This window comes from Doryrhamphus excisus, chromosome 15, assembly GCF_030265055.1.
Source record: "Doryrhamphus excisus isolate RoL2022-K1 chromosome 15, RoL_Dexc_1.0, whole genome shotgun sequence".
NCBI lineage: Eukaryota > Metazoa > Chordata > Actinopteri > Syngnathiformes > Syngnathidae > Doryrhamphus > Doryrhamphus excisus.
The window spans coordinates 11,293,922-11,318,052 of record NC_080480.1 but is presented as its reverse complement, the minus strand read 5'-3'; the positions used below and the strand labels follow the sequence as shown (position 1 = coordinate 11,318,052).

The 24,131-nt window shown below is 42.1% G+C and overlaps 1 protein-coding gene across 1 annotated transcript in view; it reads right to left on the bottom strand.

Moving 5' to 3' along the window:
* Positions 1-7,604: 7,604 nt before the first annotated feature.
* The window catches only part of fam20ca (FAM20C golgi associated secretory pathway kinase a), a 37,564-nt gene continuing 21,037 nt past the window's right edge, over positions 7,605-24,131 (bottom strand). Inside the window, exons 4-10 of the mRNA XM_058049022.1 lie at positions 14,391-14,483; positions 13,464-13,579; positions 13,209-13,389; positions 13,019-13,128; positions 11,154-11,235; positions 10,301-10,360; positions 7,605-9,773 (exon numbers count right to left, since the gene is read on the bottom strand). Coding sequence (XP_057905005.1) covers positions 9,515-9,773; positions 10,301-10,360; positions 11,154-11,235; positions 13,019-13,128; positions 13,209-13,389; positions 13,464-13,579; positions 14,391-14,483 — 901 coding nt within the window. The 3' untranslated portion in view covers positions 7,605-9,514. The remainder of the gene's footprint in view (positions 9,774-10,300; positions 10,361-11,153; positions 11,236-13,018; positions 13,129-13,208; positions 13,390-13,463; positions 13,580-14,390; positions 14,484-24,131) is intronic.

The following is a 24,131-nucleotide window of genomic DNA, read 5'->3' as shown; positions in this document are numbered from 1 at the left end:
GCGAATGCTGGAAATGGCACCAGTGTTCCCTGACAGCAGCAGCCTGCCTCTCTCTCTCTCTCTCTCTCTCTCTCTCCCTCTCTCTCTCTCTCTCTACACTTCTCTCTCTCCTGCTCTCTAGCTCGCCCCCCACCTCTGCATGTCTCCTGCCATGTTGAGTGCATGCAGGACGAGGGGTGGGGTGGGGGGTGCGTGATGGGGACTCAGGGGGATAAGAAAGCAATTAGAAGACAGCTCCGCTTCCTTCCAGTCGGGAATGTATAATGGAATTAGCTTTGGGGGGCAGAGGGAGGGTGGGGGGTGTTGATGGGTGGGTAGAGTTTGGGGGTAATGGGGTGGGGGGGGGTGTAGGTGTTGTCGAGGAGGAGGTGGCAGATGGTTTTGGGGGGGTGCGTCACTGTGCTTCTTCCTGCAGCTTGTATACAAGCTTGGCAGCATTTCGGACGATCTCCTTGCATTAATGTGTGTGTGTGGGGGGGCAAGAAAAGGGGTGCTGGTGATTGGGGTTGGGTGTACGATTGTACACACACATACAGAGCGAGAGACGATGGGAGGGAGGAACTCCTGCATGACCCCCTGCAAATGGGGATGGCAGTAAGGTGGGGTGCCCACCATGGACACAATCAACATTTTTATTTACCTTTGGTTTGGGTGCCACTGGGTCCCTCTAGCATAGGGGTGTCATTTTCATTGATGGCCACATGGGCAACATATTTTGGGGTGGCATGCTTCATGCTGCAAAGCTTGCCGGACTTTCAGTCAGTCTCCTTGCACTAATGTATGTGGGGGGCTGGGCGTCCCACTTGGGTGAGAGGGGTGTTATTATGAGATTGCACATGGAGAGAGAGTGAGAAATGACACAAGGGAGGAGCTGTGGGGCCACCTCCACACACCTACACCCGTAATCTTCAAAAAAGGGTCCCAGTTCAGGGGTGGTGGTCATTTTGGGCACCAAATTTCTGGGCGGCTCTCAACTTCAAAATAATATATATATTTTTTTAATTAAAACACCCCACCCATGTGCCCTTATTCTGAGGTAAGACTAGGGGTAAGGTGGGGTACCCAACCATGGGGCATTTGCATGTCAATACACAAATATACATACAATATGTCATGTTCATTCATTTATTCATTCATTTTCTACCGCTTGTCCTCACAAGGGGGTGCTGGAGCCTATCCCAGCTGTCTTCAGGTGAGAGGCGGGGTACACCCTGGACTGGTCGTCAGCCAATCACAGGGCACAAATAGACAAACAACCATTCACACTCACATTCATACCTATAGACAATTTGGAGTCGCCAATTAACCTAGCATGTTTTTGGAATGTGGGAGGGAACCGGAGTACCCGAGGAGAACATGCAAACTCCACACAGAGATGGCCGAGGATGGAATTGAACTCAGGTCTCCTAGCTATGAGGCCTGTGTGCTAACCACTCATCCGCTGTGCAGCCTGCTTAGACAAGTTTTCATTCATTCATTCATTCATTCATTTTCTACCGCTTTTCCTCAAGAGGGTCGTGGGGGGTGCTGGAGCCTATCCCAGCTGGGTGAGAGACAGGGTACATTCTGGACTGGTCGCCAGCCAATCACAGGGCACATATAGACAAACAACCATTCACACTCACATTCATACCTATGGACAATTTGGAGTCGCCAATTAACCTAGCATGTTGGGGCCAGATGAGGTGGTCACCACCAGTATCAAATTATGGGGTGGCGGTGAAAAAACAGCTTTATAAAGTCAATGTCTAACTATTGGTCAGAGACATGGACTCCTTTCCTTTTAGGTAAATCTCCCTTGGGTTCTATCCAGTGGAGTACTGTCCTACAGAAGAATCATGGTGTTCTTGATGTAGACGTTTTGCTTGAAGCAGGTTTGGGAGAAGATACTGAGTCCCCTCTAGCTCACCTTTAATAATAGCGGTTTATACCAGTACACCACCTCCACCATCAGGTAGTAGGATGTCATCACTGTAGGATAATAATGTCTTCCTGGTAACTTCACTTTATACTCTTCTGAAGTCTTTGCCAGTTCATTTGTGTCATTTCCTGTGATCACTTGCCAATATCAAGAGTGCTGCATTTCTCTGAAAGACATTTCTCCGTCAGTTAAACGTCTTTTCTGGCTTTCTTGCTGAGGAACAGAAGCTGTGCACACCTTCCCATAGGCTGTTGATCTCCTGAACCACACCCTCTCTCGTTACACACACATCAGCAGATACAATCCAATCCTGCAAGCGTTCAGGTTTATACATAAAAATGATGATATGCTCTAATAATAGTGCATACAGTATGTATCTACTGTATATGGAATATATTTTGATGGAGAGCAGACTCTGCCTGAGGGAGAGACGTCACTGATTGTGCTGTGAATGAAAGTAAAGAAGAAGGATTGATTGTACTTTCATTCAACTTGCTTCTTCCTGACTGATGCACGATGACGTGCTCTTTCCTTGCTCAGGCATCTACAATTACGGGGATGGATTCATTTTTTTCACGTTATATTGAAGTACTGTAGATCACATGTTTACATTTGCCATTTACATTGCCATTACATGTCTCAGCAATTACTGGCAGTTATCATCCATCGATTTTCTATGCCGCTTATCCTGACTAGGGTCGCGGGGGTAGCCTATGCTAGCTGACTTTGGGTATTAGGCGGGGTACACCCTGGACTGGTCGCCAGCCAATCACAGGGCACATATAGACAAACAACCATTCACACTCACATTCATACCTATGGACAATTTGGAGTTGCTAATTAACCTAGCATGTTTTTGAGAACATCCTCCATGGTCGAGGGTGGAATTGAACTCCAGTCTCCTAGCTGTGAGGCCTGCGTGCTAACCACTCATTCGCCATGCAGCCCCTGGAGGTAGCAGAGATGAGGATGCTGAGGTTCTCACTGGGAGTGACCAGGATGGATAAGATCAGGAAGTAGTACATCAGAGGGAAATTACATGTTAGAGGCCTTGGAGATAAAGTCATACCTATGGATAATTAGGAGTCGCCAATTATCCTAGCATGTTTTTGGAATGTGGGAGGAAACCGGAGTACCCGGAGAAAACCCACGCATGCATGGGGAGAACATGCAAACTCCCACACAGAGATGGCCGAGAGTGGAATTGAACCCCAGTCTCCTAGCTGTGAGGCCTGCACACGAACCGCTCATCCGCCGTGCAGCACAGGGCACATATAGTCAAACAACCATTCGCACTCACATTCATACCTATGGGCAATTGGGAGTTGCTAATTAACCTAGCATGTTTTTGGAATGTGGGAGGAACCCACACATGCATGAGGAGAACATTGAATATATCGAACCTATACGTCTTCCTGATCTCCTGACTGTGTGGCCAACCTGCGAACCACTCGACCATTGTGCAGCCCATTACAGTCATTGCCTCTGATCATTTTTTGTGGCGTTAAAGGCACAAATGCCAAAAATGGTAAAGAATCCTATAAAAAAAATACAGCATCAACCCCAAAATGTAAACAGTTCTTCCATATCCCATTTCCGACAATTACTGAAAATTTCATCCAAAGCCATTTTCAAGTTATTTATTTTTACCTACAAACAGATATCAAAAACATAACCTCCTTATTATATCAACATTCTCAGCAGGCTTCCTCTTCCACATACCTTGTAAACATCATGCTTGGACCATATCATATTGTATGAATTCCATGCTCAATCTGTGCCATAATCCTACTCCACACACTGATGAACCAATGATGGCAATAATAATAATTATCAGGCTGCGCATGCGTACCTACGAGGACAGATGCGTGGACGCGGCCTGGCAGCCAAGTGGCCGACACATGCGCACTCAAGGGCGATTGATTTTGGCATTTAATTTCCCCTCCCCGGCGCTCTTGACGAGACACCCCGGTCTGACCTTGAAGACAGACACCAGAGGTCGCACGTCTCAAGCAAGCATCACCTGGAATACAACCCCCCATTCCTCCTCCTCCTTATAATAAACGACCGCTTTCCATCTGCCTTCTAATTATAGACAAAATGCGGTTCCTCCTAATTTTAGCCGCGGCCTGCGAAATAGTGCGCTTTGAATAATTCATGAGCTCAGACACGGAGCCTGTTCCCGCTTGCTCCTGCTTATTGCCACCATGTTGCACAGGCCCGCGAAGGAAGAAAGACGGGAAGCAATAAGAGGAACTAAAGTGCATATGATAATACAATGTCTTGACTGCATGAGAATGATCATCCTGAGATGAGATGATGTGTATGTTGGACAGCTTGGAGATAAGATGCGTGACGTGACCGTGCCGTGCCTGAATTATTTCGCTCAGCAATCCTCACCGGGACGCATTTGTTTTGATCAGCACGGATCTGAGGCAGCCTGCAGCACTGACATCAATGGAGGCGGACATGAGGTTAAAACCGACTGGCTGCGAGGAAGCGTTTGAAAGCTCCTCTTATCTCCGCCTGCCTCTCTCCGGCGAGCCAAAAGGCCTCTACTTACGTTAGCTTGTTTTAACAATTGACTGCAATACACAACAACATTTATTTGGTACTTTTTAATGACTAAAATCATTTTTAACAGGGCCTTGCTCAGGAAATACAAATGGAAACCGAGCATTATTATAGTTTGAAAAACATTAACAACCACAAACTGTACTTAATAAAGTGTCCAGCTGGGATAGGGGTGTCCATGTGTGCCCCCACACATTCTAAAAATATATTTTAATAAGAAATCTAAAATAAAACAAAAAAAAACAAGAATAAATTTAAAAAAATATGAGAAAAAAGTAGTAATCTAACAGGAAAAAGCCATAGTTTTACAATAATAATACTGTAATATTACATCATTTTAGTAGCATAAATTAGAAATATTAAAGAAAAAATACCTTAAGTTTGAAAAGATCATGATATTGTGAAAAACAAACAAAAGATGTAATTTTTGAAAAATTGGGTTGCAGAAGAAGTTATAATGTTATGAGTATAAAATATAAAAAAATATTATGGAAATAAAGTCATGATTATTAAGATTATTAAGAAAGCCGACATGGATGGAAAAAATCCCCAGCAAAAATGTAAAAAAGGCTGTAATTTTAATGGCGACCTATTATGCTTTTTCTATTTTTCTCACCTATAAATGTAGTTAGAATGTTGTATTCTCGTGTTAAACGATGCCAAAGTTTCAGATAATAAGGTTTATGTATTTGAAAGTGAGCCCTGAAAGAAGCTTGGGATGGCTCAAAGCGCTCCGTTTCAAAAGGCGTGGTAAAACTGCCCCTTTGTGATGTCACAGAGGGGCGGACTTCCTTGTATATAAACTCCCTGCCCTCAACCACGCGCTGCTTTGCTGTTTACTTGCTAGCAATGCCTCATAATGCTGAAATGCTAAAGCGACTTACCATTGAGAGACATCTTGAGGTAACCTCTTTTCTTGAGAAACTTCGGACTGTCCAGTCTCTGACTTCCGGGTCAGATTTGGGATCCAACACATATGGCTGGATGTTAAAAGCGGACATTTAAAAAGGATAAATCACTGTTCATTATCAACTCCTATAAAGTTCGCAAGGACAAACCGGAACTCTTTCTATGTCCTGGCAGTGTGACCAACCACAGTGGAGTGGGCGTGTCTGGAGGCGGGAAGCACGAAATCCAAAGAAATACAGCTGAATAGGTGCAGATTCTAGAAGATCTAGAACGTTTTCTGTGCTGGTTATTGTGTATAGCTACTCTATAGGAGTCCACAACTCAATACAAAGGCCGAAGAATTAGCATAATAGGTCCCCTTATATATATTGAGAATAAAGTCAAAATATTAAGAGACAAAACGGGCAGTTTTACGAGAATAAACTTTTTATTTTTGTTGCATAAAATTTAAATATTAAAGAAAAGTTTGAATATCATGAGAAACAACTAAACAAAACAAATAAAGTTTACATTTTTGGAAAAGTAGACTGGGATAAAAGTTATAATATTACAGCAAGAAAGTCATAATACTAAGAAATTTTTTTATTTTTTGTTTATTTTGTGATATTGTGAAGCCTGTGTGCTGAAAATTAAGCGCTACAATCAGTAAGTCGTGTTTTTTTCTCCATATAATCAATTAATTAGAAGGTAGCTTATATGGCTAATTGGCGTCTTTAGTATTCAGCGCACGTATGCTGACTGAAATGTGTTGGCGTCCTTCAAGTTCACCCAAGGGGTAGCGTGGGGGGTGGGTGGGGTGGAAGTGTCAGGGTCAGGGGTGTGGATTCCTCCACACACACATGTTGGATCAATGGGAGGTAAGTGTGGGAGGGGTAGAAGCATGCGTGGAGCTCTGTTGCCATAGAGACGAGGGGGACTGTGATGCTAGGCGCTGTTACCAGGCAGGAGAGGCTCTCTGTGAAATGAGGGGCTCTGACATGAAGGGTAAACAACAAGGCCCACTATAGGAAGAAATCTTGTGGGACATAATCAGTGGAATTACACAACAACACAACAACTCAAGACAATAATTAGTATCACCGAGATGACATGACAGGAAACGGATGTGCAACTGACTTTTTGTAACCTGCTAAGAGTGAACACTGGCACAAACATGGCGCATGAGTCAGTAGTAGAAACACAACAGGGTTGTGACACCCTTCATTTAAAACAGAAACACAACGCCATCTAGTGAGTATTTGTTGTAAAACCACCTTGGTACTCACATTTTTCATATAGCGGTATGATCTACTTCCGCCCTCTGCTGGTAAAACATGATAGCACATGCCTTTTCAGCACCTTGGACAGCAATACTGTAAAAAGTTGGGGGAGTTTTCATCAATTTAAATATTAAAATAAATATAAAAAGGAATGAAATGTAATATTCCTACTTGTTTCCAAGAATTTAAAGCTAAACTATTAATCAATTACAAACAAAAAATAATTAATTATTGTTTTTTAAAATATATTTCAAAACAACATAAAACACACTATGAATACAAAATGTTAAATCATAACAAACCTAAAACAACACATGATTCGTATTGCGGTATATTATGGAATATGTCCCTTTTGGAACTAATAAAGGCATATCTTATATATACAGTGGTGTGAAGTGTTTTTCCCCTTCCTGATGTCTTTTTTATTTTGCATGTTTGTCACATTTAAATGTTTCAGATCATCAAACAAATTAAAATATTAATTAATGACAACACAACAAAACACTTATTAATATTAAGGGAGAAAAATCCAAACCTACTGTACATGGTCCTATGTGAAAAAGAGATTTGGGACTCCAGCAAACCACAGTGAGAGCCAAGACCCCACATCATTCAAAGAACTGCAGACCTCACTTGCCTCAGTCAAGGAAGTGAGTATATATATATATATATATATAGACACACACACTAGGGTCACAAAACTAGAAAAATCATGTTGAATTATTAATTGAATATGAAACTATATTTATTATAGTAGTAATAGTATAATAGTTTAACTATTTATTAAACTATTTCTGAAAAATCAGAGTTCATTCTGGGGTTTCCAAGAAAAAATGATGATCATTTCCAGGATGTAGAACAGGGGTGGGAAAATGTTTTGACTTGCAGGCTGCATTGCGTTAATAAAATTCAGGGGGGGGGGGGGGGGAAACTATATATTTAATAACAGTCCACCCGGAAGTACTATATCTGTAAAAGTGTGTGTGTGTGTCCCTTTGTAAACAGCAGACCACATCAAATAACGAAAGTGATAAAACAGCTACCATCAAAAGGTTGGCTCAAGCCATGATGGCAGGTTGTATGTTGAGTTTAAAGTAAATACTTTGGAAAGAACAGGCGGGCCGTATTCAAACACTTGGCAGGCTAGATGTGGCCCCCGAGCCATAGTTTGTTCACCCCTGATGTAGAATAAGCTTTTTGTGCTACGTAAAAACTAGGTAGACTTGACACAATCTAATAGGATCCAGTCTAAAAACAATAATGTCGCTAAAAAAGGTGACCAAACATCCATCCATCCACTTTCTATGCCGCTAACTCGGGTGACCCAACATCATTGTGCATCAAATTTGCTGTGCTTGAGGTTGATGTCAAATGTCTCAGTGCGGTCGTCATACACTCACTTACCTGTTTGTCCCTCAAAAACAAGAAGAAACAAACACACCCTCTAGGCAACAGGGTGGTTTCCCCTCTCTTTTTATTTGGATTGCACACTTCAGTAAACAGATCTTCACAGTAACAATGCAATAGCGGGAAAACAAGCAAATCACTGTGGCGTGCTGCTTGTTAGGTCAACAAAGTACTTCTCTGTATTTACACTACAATAAAAATCTAATAAAACATCAGCCCCCGTTAGCGGGACCTACCATGTGTTACGGTATGTCCCTTTAATTGTATTTCTTTGACTAGCATCCCTCCTTAGCATTCAAGTACTCATCACTGGCATTGCACACGTCAGCCGTGACTCTTAAAATGCAACACTTTGAAATTTAGATGTAAAAACAACACAAAATAAAATAAAAACAGCATCCATCTTAGTGACTGACTAATAAATACTCATTTTTTTTGTATGGAATGGATTTCAAGTGCAAATAATAAAGCTCATACTGTATGACTGCTTTCCCGTTGGGAGTATTTTTGGTTCATTTAAAGTGAAATAACATTTGAATAGTAGGGGACATAGACTGTATGTACTAATAAGGCAACGTCAAGTAATGTTTCAGCAGTACAACTGTAAGTATACTGTAAGTGGTACCATATTATTTATACCGTAAATGCTCCAATTAATGCCTCTATTTAATAAACCTCCAATGCTGCTCTATAGTTGCAAAACAACAACTGGGGTCTCTAATTAGCATTAAAAGGTGTTCACGAACTCAACAGGATGACAGTATGTATTTGAAGTACATACAAGCAGCTTTATGTACCTCTGCATACGCTATAAAATGTTGGCTGTTGGTGTGAAAGCATGCGTGTTGCAGTTTTTTTTTTTTTTTTACAATGAACTCATCAGCGGTTTTAATGCTGGCTGAGCAGTTTGCCGCTAACGTCTTACAACATTGGTTTCAATGCCACTTTCTCATGCACTCCAAATCATTATTAAGTCGAAAAATGAATTCCAGAAATACCAGAAAATGGAAGTCCCCGGCTATAATGAGAGCATTTACGGTATTTGGTGTAAAGTGGGAATAGACACTAGTTCCTAAAGTTGGGATAAAACATTGAAGTTTTTCCCAACATGAATTAATTTAGTACATTTAAGAACATCACACAACATTTCCCATAAATGCGCGTGTACTGATAAAAGCTTATTTTCTGAGCCGCCCCGCTGTGCATTTGCTATGTACTGATATAATCAAACATTTATGACGTCTCTTTTATCTCTTCTGCAACACAAAATGTCAAAGTCTGGCTGTAAATGCGTAGATCTGTGTCTTATATAAACACACTTCCACAGAGGCATGGGTGTTTACAGTCTCGGAATTCACTGAATTCAGCGTGATATGAAAATTGGGATTCATCCCAGCTGTCCCCCACACATCACTTTGTTCCTGTTGACTTTGCCCCTCGCTCACTACCTGTGATCGGAGCCCCTGTGGGTACTGGATTCGCCTTCCAGGTCTTCCTCCACCACGCTGGTGTAGCCTTCTTTCGCCATGCAGTCGGCCAGAACCTGCAGCACCAGGCCCAGTCGGCGATCCATGGCCTGAAGGTGAGGCTGGATGAGGATCGGGGACAGGCGGTCCTGGAGGAGAGACTCCTCCATCAGAGAGCTCAGCTGGTACTCTTCTTTCGACAGCAGCTGGAGACGGAGATAGGTAGACTTCCTCACCCTAGAAACAGAGCATTTTTTTTTATCATGTAAAGACAAGATACAGTACATTGGTACCATATACAGATACTATACATCGGGGAGTGCAAAGTCTGGTCAAGGGGCCATTTGTTGTCCATGGTTGTTTTTTTTTTGTTCGCAACATAAAGAAAGAAAGAAAACTAAAAAAAACAAAACTGCAGAAATGGAAAAAAACAGGAACAATATTACAAGAATAAAGTCATGAAAAAATGGTGTAATCTAACAAGACTAAGGCCGGCTCTGGTCCTGATCCAAGTGCCACCCAAGCTGACTCCGGCTGTGGAAATGTTCACGCCAAATGTTCTTGTAAACAATAGCAGTATTTGCTAGCTGAGCCGCAGTGTCATCAATTTTTGTGTGGGTTCTTTGGTGCCTTTTGACTTTATATAAACCGTCTCATTTTTCTAGTTAATTCCTATTGTGGCCGGCTGTCCCAAAACTTTTGTTCATATAGTGAATAACAAGAAAAAAAAAAGTTCATATTAAAGAAAAGTATCGTCTTCTGACCTGCAACACTGACTGAGAGGCACCAGGATGGACATCTCATCATGTGAGTGTTTTCCAAACCTGCATGGTGATATACATAGATACAGATATTACACATAATAATACATACATGTACTTCATAAGGCTACATATTGTATTGACTGTGAGTGTTCGGTAATGCTGCAAGAACACCAAATACAATGCAATTGTGGCCATTAGGGACTGTACACATCACAACATAGTCATTTTGTTGCTAATCCGTCCATGAACTCACCCATAATCAAGTGAATCGGGCCCCCAGGATTGCATATATGGGTATACTGTATATATGCATATACTGTATAGACAGTAGCAATCAAAATGTTTTTGTTCCATACTCATTAGGGTGTCACAAGATCTCGTGCCACAAGATATCTCATTCCGGAAAAAAAAGTCTCATGGTTCACTAGGTCGGACAATAATAAATAAATGAATTCATCACATTTTTCTGTCTCCAAATAGGTAGGGAGAGGGTTCACTCTGTGCATTGGTTTCAGCACCATAACAGGTTAATTGCATAGAACAACGACATGAATGGAGTGAGCCCATTTGTTAGTCAGTGGCATACACCCACAGTGCCAAAGAGTGTAAAGTAGTAGAAATTAAATGAGTAGATTGCCATACATTGTCATATATTTTTTCATTGTAGTTTTAAAATCAAAATTTCGTCTCGTCTCGTTCTCGTAGTCTCATGTATCATCTCGTCTTGTGAACCGAGTGTGTTGTGACACCAAATAACAAAATATATAGCTGTTCTCATACTATTATCTTATTCTGCAACAAACCAAAGCTCGGCATTAATTTTTATTCCCATTTTAAGAAGCGTTCACATTACCCTCTTCCGTTGTCAAGGTGAATAATGAAGGTGTCATTTCCAAACTTCTCAAACGTCTCGTAATGATGGCGATCCATGTTACCTGGAGAAGGTAATGGACATCAAAGGTCACACCTGCACGAGTTCACAAGGTCACATTCACACTGCACTACACAACATTTACACTTTATTCACTTCATCATTCAAAGAATGAATACAGTATATAAATAAATTGAAGGAGCGATTGCATTGATTGTATGATATATCTACTGTGTACTACGTGAATGTGTTTGTGTATGATCAAGTACACTACACTACAGTACTATGAGCTTTGACTTTGTGAATTACTCTGAATCTTCTTCCTTTTATTATGCAAGGTGGTGGTTATCATTAACAACTGGCAGGATGACTAAAAAGTGTCTCACGTCTGGAAACACAGCACGCAGGATTGCATGGTTTATAGTGCGGTGTTCTGTGTAAACATTGCATGTTACAACATGGACACATGCGGCTTATAGACCTGTGTAGCCTACATATGTACAAAATGTACTTCAATGTTTTACATCATCAACCAAATTTAAATATTAGTCAGTGACAACACAGCAAGGCTGCATGGCGGACGAGTGGTTAGCGCGCAGGCCACACAGCTAGGCGACATGAGTTCAATTCCACTCTCGGGCATCTCTGTGTGGAGTTTGCATGTTTTCCCCGTTCATGCGTGTGTTTTCTCCGGGGACTCCGTTTTCCTCCCACATTCCAAAAACATGCTAGGTTAATTGGCGACTCCAAATTGTCCATAGGTATGAATGTGAGTGTGAATGGTTGTTTGTCTATTTGTGCCCTGTGATTGGCTGGCGACCAGTCCAGGGTGTACCCCGCCTCTCGCCCGAAGACAGCTGGGAGAGGCTCCAGCACCCCCGCAACCCTCGTGAAGATAAGCGGAAGAAAATGAATGAATGAATGACAACACAGCAACAGTGTTTAAATGAAACTATTCATTACTGAGGGAGGAAGCACATTCAAACCTACATGGCCCTGTGCGAAAAAGTGGTTGCTCCCAGGTTAAAACATAATTTAACTGAGATTAATTGAGATCTGTCAGTCTGGAAAAGGTCATAAAGCCATTTGTAAAGCTTTGGGACTCAAGCAAACCACAGTGAGAGTCATTATGCACAAGTGACGAAAACATGGAACAGTGGTAAAGCGGCCGGCCATACCAAAAATCCCCCAAGAGCGCAGCAACGACTTATCCAAGAGGTCACAAAAGACCCCACAACAACACAACATCCAATGAACTGCAGGCCTCACTTGCCTCAGTTAAGGTCAGCGTTCACGACTCCACCATAAGAAAGAGACTAGGCAAAAACGGTAGAGTTCCAAGACCAAAACCACAGCTGAACAAAAAAGACTGATCTCAATTTTTCCAGAAAACATATAGATGACCTTTGGGAAAATACTCTGTGGTCTGACGAGACAAAAGTTGAAGAACATCATACCAACAGTAAAATATGGTGGAGGTAGTGTGATGATCTGGGGTTGTTTTGCTGCCTCAGGACGTAGGAAGACTTGTTGACTATTTGTTGATTATTTCTAGTTTTTCCGTTTACTTCTGTTATGCAAGTTTGGAGTTACCATTAATAACTGGTGGCAGGAGCAATCACATTCATAATATGACATGTCTATATTATGCATGTGGATGTGCTCGTTTATTAGTGCGTGGGCTTTGACTTTGTAGTTGATTTTGAGTCCTTCTATTCATTTGCATGATGTAAGGTGGTGGTTTTCATTAATAATTGGCAGGAGGAGCGAACACATTAATAATCCCATTCATTTCAATCATAGGCAACACAGGTTGCAAAACAAGAGTTACAGGTGTAGGCTCCTACCCATGAGGAAGTCAAATATGGTCATGTCCATGACATCTAGCAGTCGAGTGCCACGGTCATATGGAGGTGTCTGCTTCACCTCGTCACAGTAATCTGGATCAACCTCCCACCTGGACGCATGAACGGCAAACAATAGATCAATAACTAATCGATGAACAGCAGAGCTGTATGTATTGACTGTGCTTCTCACTCTGCCTTCTTGCGTTTGTGGTAGGAGCGTCTCCATGGGTTTCTCCACGTCTTCCGTTTGGCCAAGTTGAGGTCGGGCAGAAAGGCAGCGAGGGAGCCTTCGATCTGGTCGGGTTTACCGCACAGAGCGTGCTCAGTGGAGCAGTAGTAGGAACATTCGCCGTAGAAGCAGACGTTGTTGGCTGTGGAAGGACATTGTGTCGTACAATCAGAAAACAACAACAAGAGGAACCATCCCCATTCCTGATGTTTCTACCTGGCGAGATGAAGAATGTCCTCCAGAGCTTTTTGTCGCGTGTCACGTCTCGTATCTCCCGAGTCATGTTGAGCAGCCGCCCTGCCACTGGGGGAACTCTTCGGAAGTCAAGGATCCTAGAGGGAAGATAAATAGGAAGTGATGATTGTAATCAATGTTAAATGTAGTGTATATGTGTTGAACGCCAACAACTTGCATCCACGTTTTTGTCCAACCAGTTCTCCAAACAACAATGTAGAGGGCATCCCACAGCAGCAATTCATAACTGCCACGTCTGTATCCTTTCAATGTGCTTTTTACGTAAGAACGCTCTCTCTCTTTAGTCTTCCCAGTGACCCGTTTGAGACTAAGCCTCGTGGGAGCAGAAATACACACACATACACACACACACAAGCGAGATTGACGTGTTGATCCGAGCAGCCAAGTTGATGAAACCTAAGCTTACAGGGGACGCCATTGTTGTGGAGCTGCAATCTGCACCGTCATGTTGGGCAATGTTGACAAAGGAGAAACTGTGTGTGTGTCTATGTATTTGAATATAGGATTACCTACATTTAGAGCTAAAAACGCTAGAAGTAATGGTACCTCGGTTTTCAAGTATTTAGTGCTAATTCACTGTAAACATCTTGCATGATGTCATCATACTATAAATAGTTAAATTCGGGAATTAATATTCTATTTACATCAATTTACATGCAATTTTTAAATAATAACCAACCAACTTGTTTGCCAAATGTTGTATTCATTCATTCATTTTCTACCGCTTATCCTCACGAGGATATTGGAATGTAATGGGGCGAGCCAAGTTGCGCCAATAGTGTCATTGTGTTTTGAAAAGCGCTAAGGAAATAAAGTTATCCAATACTATTACTACTGCACACTACTACACACACACACACACACAAATGTGTGTGTTGCCAAACTCACCTGTCCAAGTGAAAAGCGGCAATCTCCGCGTTGTGCCTTTCAAAGTCAGAGAAGTAGAAGAAGTCCGGAGGTGTTTCCTGCTCACGGGTCTGCCTGAAAAATGATTAAGATAAGTTGTCAACACAAGTTGGATTTCAAAAACAGGGCTAGGTTCCCACGGCTATGTTGAATAATAGACTTGTAATATTATGTAGCTGCCTGTCAGTCACTATGTGCTGACTCTGCAGGTTTAAAGCTCTTACATGGGCTCACACTTTCACCGCGGATGTCGTAGAGGAGGAGAACACTGGCAAATGTAAAGGATGCAAATACATGTAAAAACACTAGAATGCATGGTTGCTGGTGCTAAACCCCAGAGGTCAAACTGACTTGAACAAAAGGCTGTTGGGGTTGAATCGCCACCAAATTTGGTACACAACTTTTGAGGACTGAATTTGAGCAAGATTGGTTGAAAAACATGGCCGACATCAAGCAAAACGTCATTCCAGGGGCACCGATGGAACATACTGTAGCAACTAATTGTCTATAAGTCATCGACCATTTGTTGAATGATTATGAAGCGTTCAGGATCCCTGTTCCTGCTGAACAAAACAGCATAAACCAGCTACCAGTGTGACCAGCATATGTTGCGTTTTCGTCCTGGTAGCTAGTCTGAAGACCAGCTCCTATTGGTCTGGAGACCATCTACGAGCATGACCAGCATATCTTGTGTTTTCGTGCTGGTATGCTGGTCATAACGTATGCTGGTCTATGCTGTTTTTTCACAGCATGCTAGCATACATGCTAGCATAGCATGCTAGAATTAAAAATACAGCGAGTGTATTGATAAAATTGAATAAAGTTAAATTAAACTCACTGTTTTGCTTCTGTTGCCTTTTTTTTGGTTGTGCCAATAGCAGGGGTGGGCAAACTACGGCCCGGGGGCCACATGCGGCCCACTAAGCGTTTAAATCCGGCCCGCCAGTTGCCATGAACTGGACTGATGAGCATTGCGCTTTCATTGTGGAAACGTTTATCAAAACAAACAAATCTGGAACTGCAACACAACGAGCGTTCCGTTTACACTTCGATCTTGGTAGACATGATCTCGTACCAGCTCCAAACACCATCTTGTTATGGGTTACCAACTTCAGAGCTACTGGATCTGCATTTAAACGAAAATCAACCTAGCATAGCATGCTAGCATGAATTTGTGGGAAGAGATTAATTCAAAATACAGCAAGTGTATTGATAAAATAGAATAAAGTTAAACTAAACTCACTGTTTTGCTTCTGTTGCCTTTTTTTTTGGTTGTGCTAATAGCAGGGGTGGGCAAACTATGGCCCGGGGGCCACATGCGGCCCACTAAGCGTTGAAATCCGGCCCACCAGTTGCTTTTAAGTATTTAAACTTTTAACATACCAGTCGGATGTCCAATTAAAAAAAAAAAAAGACAAATAATTCAAGGCGGACTGTTAGAGTTATAAGCATAAAATCGTGTGTGCTAAATATATGTTATGGCCCTCCGCACAAGTTTGTTAACTCAATGCGGCCCACAAGTCAAAAGGTTTGCCCATCCCTGGCCTATAGTAACGAAAATATGATGCATATTTTTGAAAATGAATAATTTCAGATGTTCTTGTCCGTCTGACCCCTGCACTGTAAAAGATGCAGGGGGAAAGCGAGGTCTTGAATTCGACTTTGAGAGGGGGGGGCAGCGGGCGGGCCCGCAGGCGAGGTCACTATCTATAAGCACCAGAGCCTCCCTGGCAGCCCTTCACAGAGAACACAGTAAATTGTAAGCACAGGGTTGAATCCTGATCAAGAGTCGGAAGGCTGAGAGAAAGCGCAAGAGAGAGAGAGATGCTCTCATCTGGCCAGATGGCTTAGAGTCCTTGTTGGAGGATCAGGCCAAGGCTTAGGGTCTGCAAAGCCCTGCTGCTCTCTAACTACCCTCCTTGTGGACAGTTTATTACACAAGTGGACAAGACGTGATTATCAAAAAAAAAGGTTAGGATTTAGGAGTAAGATGTGCACGTTGAAAAAACTTCCATACAGAAATTTTTGATAAAAAATGAAGTACTGATTGAAAACCCTGACAAGGATTAGCGGAGATAGAATAGGAACATTAAGTATATTACTTGTACAAAGGGATTTCATAAGATCATTGCAGTGCCTTCACCGGATTTAGCTTCAACCATCATTTTAATGACAATAGCTCCACAAAATTCAGTCTCCACACATCCCGAAGAATCCAATTCCTGTTTTCAATCTAGCTGGTGGTACAGTGGGAAATCACTTTACAATAAACAAGCAAAAGCTTTGACGTACGTATAATTGGGCTGGCGGATGAAGTCCTGATGGCTTTGTTTAGTCCCACATACACACACACAATTGGAATACAAAAAGTTTATATACCGTAATAACCCAAATATAAGAAACCCTGTATAAGACAAACACAAAAAGACGAAATCCATGACAAAAAATTGCAAAATCATCATTACCAGGGATTCTGGGGCTTCTGTCAATGTGACGATGACTGAATATACAGGGTCAGGCAAAATGATCTGACACATTAGTAGGTTAAAGAAAAGGCAAATAAAGTAAAGAAACAAAAAAGTGTTTATATTTTCGAAAAGTACATCAATTTTTTTCATATAATGGAATTTTGCTTTGTTTCATTATAATGCCATTGTTTTTTGTTTCTTTTTCAGTTGCTGCCATGAATTGGACTGGTGAGCATCGTGCTTTCATTGTGGAAACGTTTATCAAAACAAACAAATCTGTAACTGCATCACAACGAGCGTTCCGTTTGCACTTCAATCTTGGTAGACATGATCCCGTACCAGCTCCAAACACCATCTTGTTATGGATTACCAACTTCAAAGCTACTGGACCTGCCTTTTATTTAACCTACAGATGTATCAGATCAAGTGCACTAGCTTGTCAATGAATACAGACCCATCATCCGCCTTTATTGTTTGACAACTTGGACAACCTTTGAAACCCCTTTTAATTTTAGGTATAAGTGACAGGAAGAAAATCTCTGACTCTCTTGAGGAGAACTTGTTAGTTTGTTTGCATGTATAAATCTCTGGATCACAAATGACCAAACAAACGACCAATCTTTTTCAGACTTTTTTGTAGGGAAAAAAAAATCCTGTCTTCGGGTCTAGAATATTTGTTTGATGGCCCAACTCTTAAGTGTTTCTGACCTTTTATTTTGGGAGCAATTGCAATTGAGCTTCAACATACACTATATGACAAAGTATTTGCTTCACTTGCTGTGACTCACATATGAACTTAAGTGCCATCCCATTCCTAACCCATAGGTTTCAGTATGATGTCGGTCCAACTTTTGCAGCTATTACGGCTTCAACTCTGCTGGGAATGCTGTCCACAAGGATGAGAAGTGTGGTTATAGGAATTATTGACCGTTCTTCCAAAAGCACATTAGTGAGGTCACACACTGATGTTGGTGGAGAAGGTCTGGCTCTAAGTCTCCGCTCTAATTCATTTCTATCAGGTTCAGGTCAGGCCAGTGAAGTTCATCCATACCAGACTATGTCATCCATGTCTTCATGGACCTTGCTTTGTGCCCTGGTGCATAGTCATGTTGGAAGAGGAAGGGGCCGCTCCAAACTGTTCCCGCAAGGTTGGGAGCATGGACTTGTCCAAAATGTTTTGGTATCCTGGAGCATTCAAAGTTCCTTTCATTGGAACTAAGGAGCCAATCCCAACTCCTGGAAAAATAACCCCACGCCATGAATTTCACACTCGGCACAATGCAGTCCCAAATGTACCGTTCAACAAATATTGATTTTATATACCCGTGGCCAGGCCAAGTCATTAGGATACCTGATTCTGATCATTTGGATGGGTGAGCAAATACTCTTGGTCATATAGTGTAACTGAAACGGCTAAATTTAGTGAGTTTATTTGCTTTCCAAATTTCCATAGTGTCCGGATCTTTCCAATCCACTACTGGATTTCAGGTAGACGAGTTGACTACTTCGAAGATCAGTTTGATCCCTCGTAATAATAAGAAAATAGCTTCTATTTAGAGTGCCGGTTGAATGCAGGACTGGAGGTGCATATTCTGGTCTGCAGAATGACATGCATGTTGTTTGTATGCATTAACTAAAGGGATCAGGAGGTTTTATATCCTTGAATGACAGAACCTGTTTCTCGCGTCGCTCTCTCTTTCTTTCCATTCCTCACAACAAACAAACAAAAAAAATCATATTGGTTTATCCTCAACAACCAAGAGTGTTCCAGCAATGCTCATCCACACTTGGTCATATTTACATATCCATCCACAGAGGATTAACTGTTTTCAATAGCGCTGAAGAAATCCTGCGCAGGGAGTTTTTTTTTCTCCCTCAACCGGCTTTGCATAGAATACCGACCGCGAATTGCATACGGCGTGCCGAGGGTATTGTCGGGTCAGCTGTGATCAGATGTCAAAACACAGCAGATTGGGGATGTTTAGAACAATAAGCTTTCCGGTGCTTATGTTGTTGCTGCACACCGACTCACCAATTTTTGCATGATCCCTTTTTTGCATTCAGAGCGTTTAGCGCCAACTTTGACAGCATATCTAACTGTAAATCCACACACTGCTGGTTTTTCATTGCTAAATATGAAACTAGAGAGGTGGTAAATGGCTTTGTTCGTCAGTCTTGGGTACGCAATCTAGTCCAGATTCGTCTGTCCCTCAACACAAGGATAAAGTTGAAGGTGACTTGAGAATATTACCTTGAAGGACACAAAATGCTGAGATTTGAACAGAAAACAGGGGGGGGGAACAGGAAATGAGTGTGTTGACACGCATGCTCTTAGGTCAGCATATTAAGACACTTGAAAGGCAACGGGAATCAATGAGAAGGGGGGCGGTTTAAAGAGCTTTTCCCTGGGTGTTTTTGTTCTTACCCACGCATGAAATGAGAGGGCATTATCATGAGTCATCACACGCCAGCTGAGTGACGTGGAAAGTGATGAGAGGGGAATAAAATCCTGTCAGTAAACTCTAAGAACTGCCTGGTTGGCAAAAATAGGCTTCAGAGGCTTAAATTGTAATATTACTATTCTGAAGTGCACTGTCGTCATTTCATAGTTTCATTAAGAATGCAAAATATGGTTGCTATTTATTCATATATACTCTACGAACCAGTATATGCTATTTTGAAATTGCATAGTATGTAAAGTAAACCTCACAACACGACACCTACTTTTAGCTGACACTCATTTAGAGGAGATCTGTGTTCATGGGATTGAGCCTGGGTTGTGTGCAAAGCTGGACTGCACGGGATGACCACTGTTATGTAAAGTCAAACTCCATATGTTGGTATGGAAGTCCTAAAATCAGATGTACAGTTTATACTGTATTACCATTATTTCCAATGGGGAAAAACATGATTCTAAATACAAACGAATGGGAGGTTGACCTGTCAGAAACACCTGAAATACCCCAGCAGGTAATCACAAGTGGAATCTCCCTGTCAAAAAATGTGGTGGGATTCATACAGAATTAATTTTCCCAAAATAGTATCAGGGAAATAGATTTGGACAGATCTGTTTCCCCAGTCGGGCTGCACGGCGGACGAGTGGTTAGCGCGCAGGCCTCACAGCTAGGAGACCCCGAATTCAATTCCACCCTCGCCCATCTCTGTGTGGAATTTGCATGTTCTCCCCGTGCATGTGTGGGTTTCCTCCCACATTCCAAAAACATGCTAGGTTAATTGGTGACTCCAAATTGTCCATAGGTATGAATGTGAGTGTGAATGGTTGTTTGTCCATATGTGCCCTGTGATTGGCTGGCGACCAGTCCAGGGTGTTCCCCACCTTTGCGACCCTCGTGAGGATGAAGTGGTCTTCTTCCATTCACAGTAAACACAAATCTAACATGCATAATCATAAATTGCAGTAGTCCTTGGTCTATGGACACTGAAATGAAGACCTACTTTAATCACACCGTACACATGGAGGACACACTGGCCCAGGCTATTGTGCAATGGGAGGGAGAGATAGCCTTATTGGGAGGAAGAAGTATCAATGAGACCACTAGGCTACTAAATTATCACCGTCCATTTCAGAGGATAACATCCTTGATGATGGTCAGCATGCAGACAATATCGTTTTGCCTTTTATGAGCATTATATAATGTCTAATGTCACTTTTCTTTTCTTTGGCACACTACGACCCGAAAAGTATGCCTAAAAAAGCATTTTTAAAATGCATTTTTAAAGTGCAGCTTCAGAAGGAAGGGATGTAGACGAGTGAAGTAGGAGCTTATATCATGTTTTGTAGTGTTATGCAGCGATCTCCAACAGAGCTTAAGTAAGTTTGATCAAATGTAGAATTATCAGCAATATGTTTGGAATACGTGGACCCCCAACTACCCACTATCACCAACAGGTCTGGAAAGAATTTTAGCTCAAGCTTAATGGCTTGAGACAAAAATAATACAAACATAGCGAGAGAGGCTAACAAAGTGTGTCACAAAGGAATTATACAATTAAATTCAGTTGTGATTGCTGTCAATACTTGTGAGTGGTTTTAGTTCCCAGGAGGAAGAGGAGGAGGAGGAAGAGGAGGATGGCCATAAATTACTTTTATAGTTGGCTACTAGCCACACGCATGGTTCAGATTTTCAATCAAAAGTTTAAAAAGTAATTCTGTGTAATTTAAATTTAGTGGGCGTGACTTCCATACTGTACTGGTGCCCTCTATGGTCTGGAAATTTCCATAGTTGGTAATGTTTTCATTTGAACATGCATCAGATTACAATTGAATGCATCACATAATCAGTTCACAGTTCCACATGTCCAAAAGGAGTAGGAAGAAGCAAAGCTTATTAAATCCTACCCCTCCATCTGGTACTTTTACAATCCTGCTTTCCATAATACAGTTTAAGGTTTTTTTTTTAATTGTATTTTTTTTAATAATGTACCTGGCGGCACGGCGGTCTAGTGGTTAGCGCGCAGACCTCACAGCTAGGAGACCAGGGTTCAATTCCACCCTCGGCCATCTGTGTGGAGTTTGCATGTTCTTTTTCTCCGGGTACTCCGGTTTCCTCCCACATTACTCTGGTTTCCTCCCACATTCCAAAAACATGCTAGGTTAATTGGCGACTCCAAATTGTCCATAGGTATGAATGTGAGTGTGAATGGTTGTTTGTCTATATGTGCCCTGTGATTGGCTGGCGACCAGTCCAGGGTGTACCCCGCCTCTCGCCCGAAGACAGCTGGGATAGGCTCCAGCACCCCCGCGACCATTGTGAGGAAAAAGCGGTAGAAAATGAATAAGAATAACGTACCTCTCGGAGTTCTCGCTTTCTTTTTCTACTTTATAACACAAAATGACATAAAACGACGTTTAACGAAGTATCTTTACAACATATTTTGGAAAATTCCAGGCTTCAAAATTTGTGGAAACCCTCTGGTTAAATTTTTGTTCTAGCATGACCCAAGTAAGGTCCATGGTCGGATGTGTTTGGTGTGGAAGAACCTGACCTCAACTCCATCTGAGACTTCAACAGAGATTGATTTACGATCTTGTTATTTTTCTCCAGTTACTTAACAACAACGTGGATGCAAACCAAAAACTCCACCAGAGCTGGAAGCCGGTCATTACTTTATGTTGATCTTCCAAAAAGAACCTACACTAAACTTCTCCTCCAAAAACAACCAAAAGACAATCTAAAGAGTCTTTCCGGCGAGCGAGTGCTGCCAAATGGAGGCGAAGGTGTTTGTGTGCTTGGACTGAGCGCTCCTGTTTGGAACTGTCAAAGTGTTGTGCTCGGCGGCTTGTGGTCGGCTGGCGTTTCCTAAATAGAAACCATCTATCAAGAGGCTAAGTGGTGCTTGAGAGATGTCATTGTGGTCAAGAGTGGGTGACGGCGCTGGAGGGGGAAGTGGTGTGTAAAAAAAAAAAAAAAAAAAAAAGTTCAGAGGGTTTGCATTTATGCAGCAGCTTAAGCACCAAGAAAGTCCACTGTAAAGGATGAATTGAATTAATACCCTTAAGAGATCCACGGGGACATTTTGTGCGGTTCATTTTCTCCCACTTTCAAGCCATTTCGGCTTTGCTGAAGGAATGTAAGTGAAACTTGCCAGATGATATTCATTTTTTTCAGAATTGTCATTTACGTACCTTAGCTTAAAATGGAACATTTTGAGTCATTTGTCCAATAGATGGCGCTACTTTTTTCCAAATCAATGCAAAAACAACCTCATATCTTTAACTGTTTTCTGTCTCTACTTAATGTCGATGTACCTCCTTCTTCTTCTTTCTCATTTGGGCTTTTCCCTTCAGGGGTCGCCAGAAGCAAATCAATCTCCTCCATTTTGCATCTGTCTCTCTCACACCAACTACCCTCATGTCCTCCTTCACTACATCCATAAACCTCCTCTTTGGTCTTCCTCTCCGCCTCCTACCTGGCAGCTCTAAACGCAGCATCCTTCTACCAATATATTCATTATCCCTCCTCTGGACATGTCCCAACCATCTCAGTCTGGCCTCTCTGACTTTATCTCCAAGGCCTCTAACATGTAATGTCCCTCTGATGTACTCCTTCCTGATCCTGTCCATCCTGGTCACTGCCAGTGAGAACCTCAGAATTCTCATCTCTGCTACCTCCAGGGGCTGCACGGCGGCCGAGTGGTTAGCGCACAGATCGATCACAGCTAGGAGACCGGAGTTCAATTCCACCCTCGGCCATCTCTGTGTGGAGTTTGCATGTTCTCAAAAACATGCTAGGTTAATTGGTGACTCCATATTGTCCATAGGTGTGAATGTTAAGTGTTAAAGGTTGTTTGTCTGTGTGTGCCCTATGATTGGCTGGTGACCAGTCCAGGGTGTACCCCTGGGATAGGCTCCAGCACCCCCGCAACCTTCGTGAGGATAAGCGGTAGAAAATGAATGAATGAATGCTACCTCCAGTTCTGCTACCTATATTCTCCTACTTAAAATATCAAGCTTCTGTATCTCTTTTCCCTGTAACCTCGCTCTTCCACTTGGGTTCTTCTCATTCACACACATATTCTCCGTCTTAGTGTAGCTAATCTTCATTCCTCTCCTTTCCACAGCAAACCTAATATAAAGCATTAAAGTCACTGAAAATATAGTAAGGTATCTGTTGCCATAAGGACCTCAAAGTGTGTAAAAATCTAACAATGCATAGAAATCACAATCACTGACCCATCTTTTTGAAAGACATTTTATGGAAATTATTTTCGTATTTGTATAGAATCCGATACCATTCCATTCCAGTCTGTAGGTGGTGCTAGTACAAGGTACAATTTCATTACTACATTACCACAATTTCTTTAAAGGAGAATCTTCTACTCATTGATTCATCACAGAGTCCCTACTGTGAGCATCACTGCCACCCAGGGCTATAATAAAAGGCCACTAAATGGGCTAGGTGAGGTGAAACCGGGCATGACCCTGGATCAGATTCCGGCCTGGTTGGTGTTGGTGATACCAGACCTGAGCGCTTCCTGCCCTGACACTAGAGAGCTCTACTCCGATGTAATTGATGGACAATGATGACATTCTTCCCTCACACACAGTCCTAATTGTCACCTAGCATGGGACAGACCTACAATACAAGCTGTTGTGCCCAAAACAACCACAAAGATCTCTCTCTTGTTCTGTGTGAGCTGTTGTTTCATTCATCTCCTCTGTGATCCATCTACCTCGGAAATACTTGAACGCTGGAGTATATGTGGGCCTGTTAATTTGCGCTGTTTTAATTTG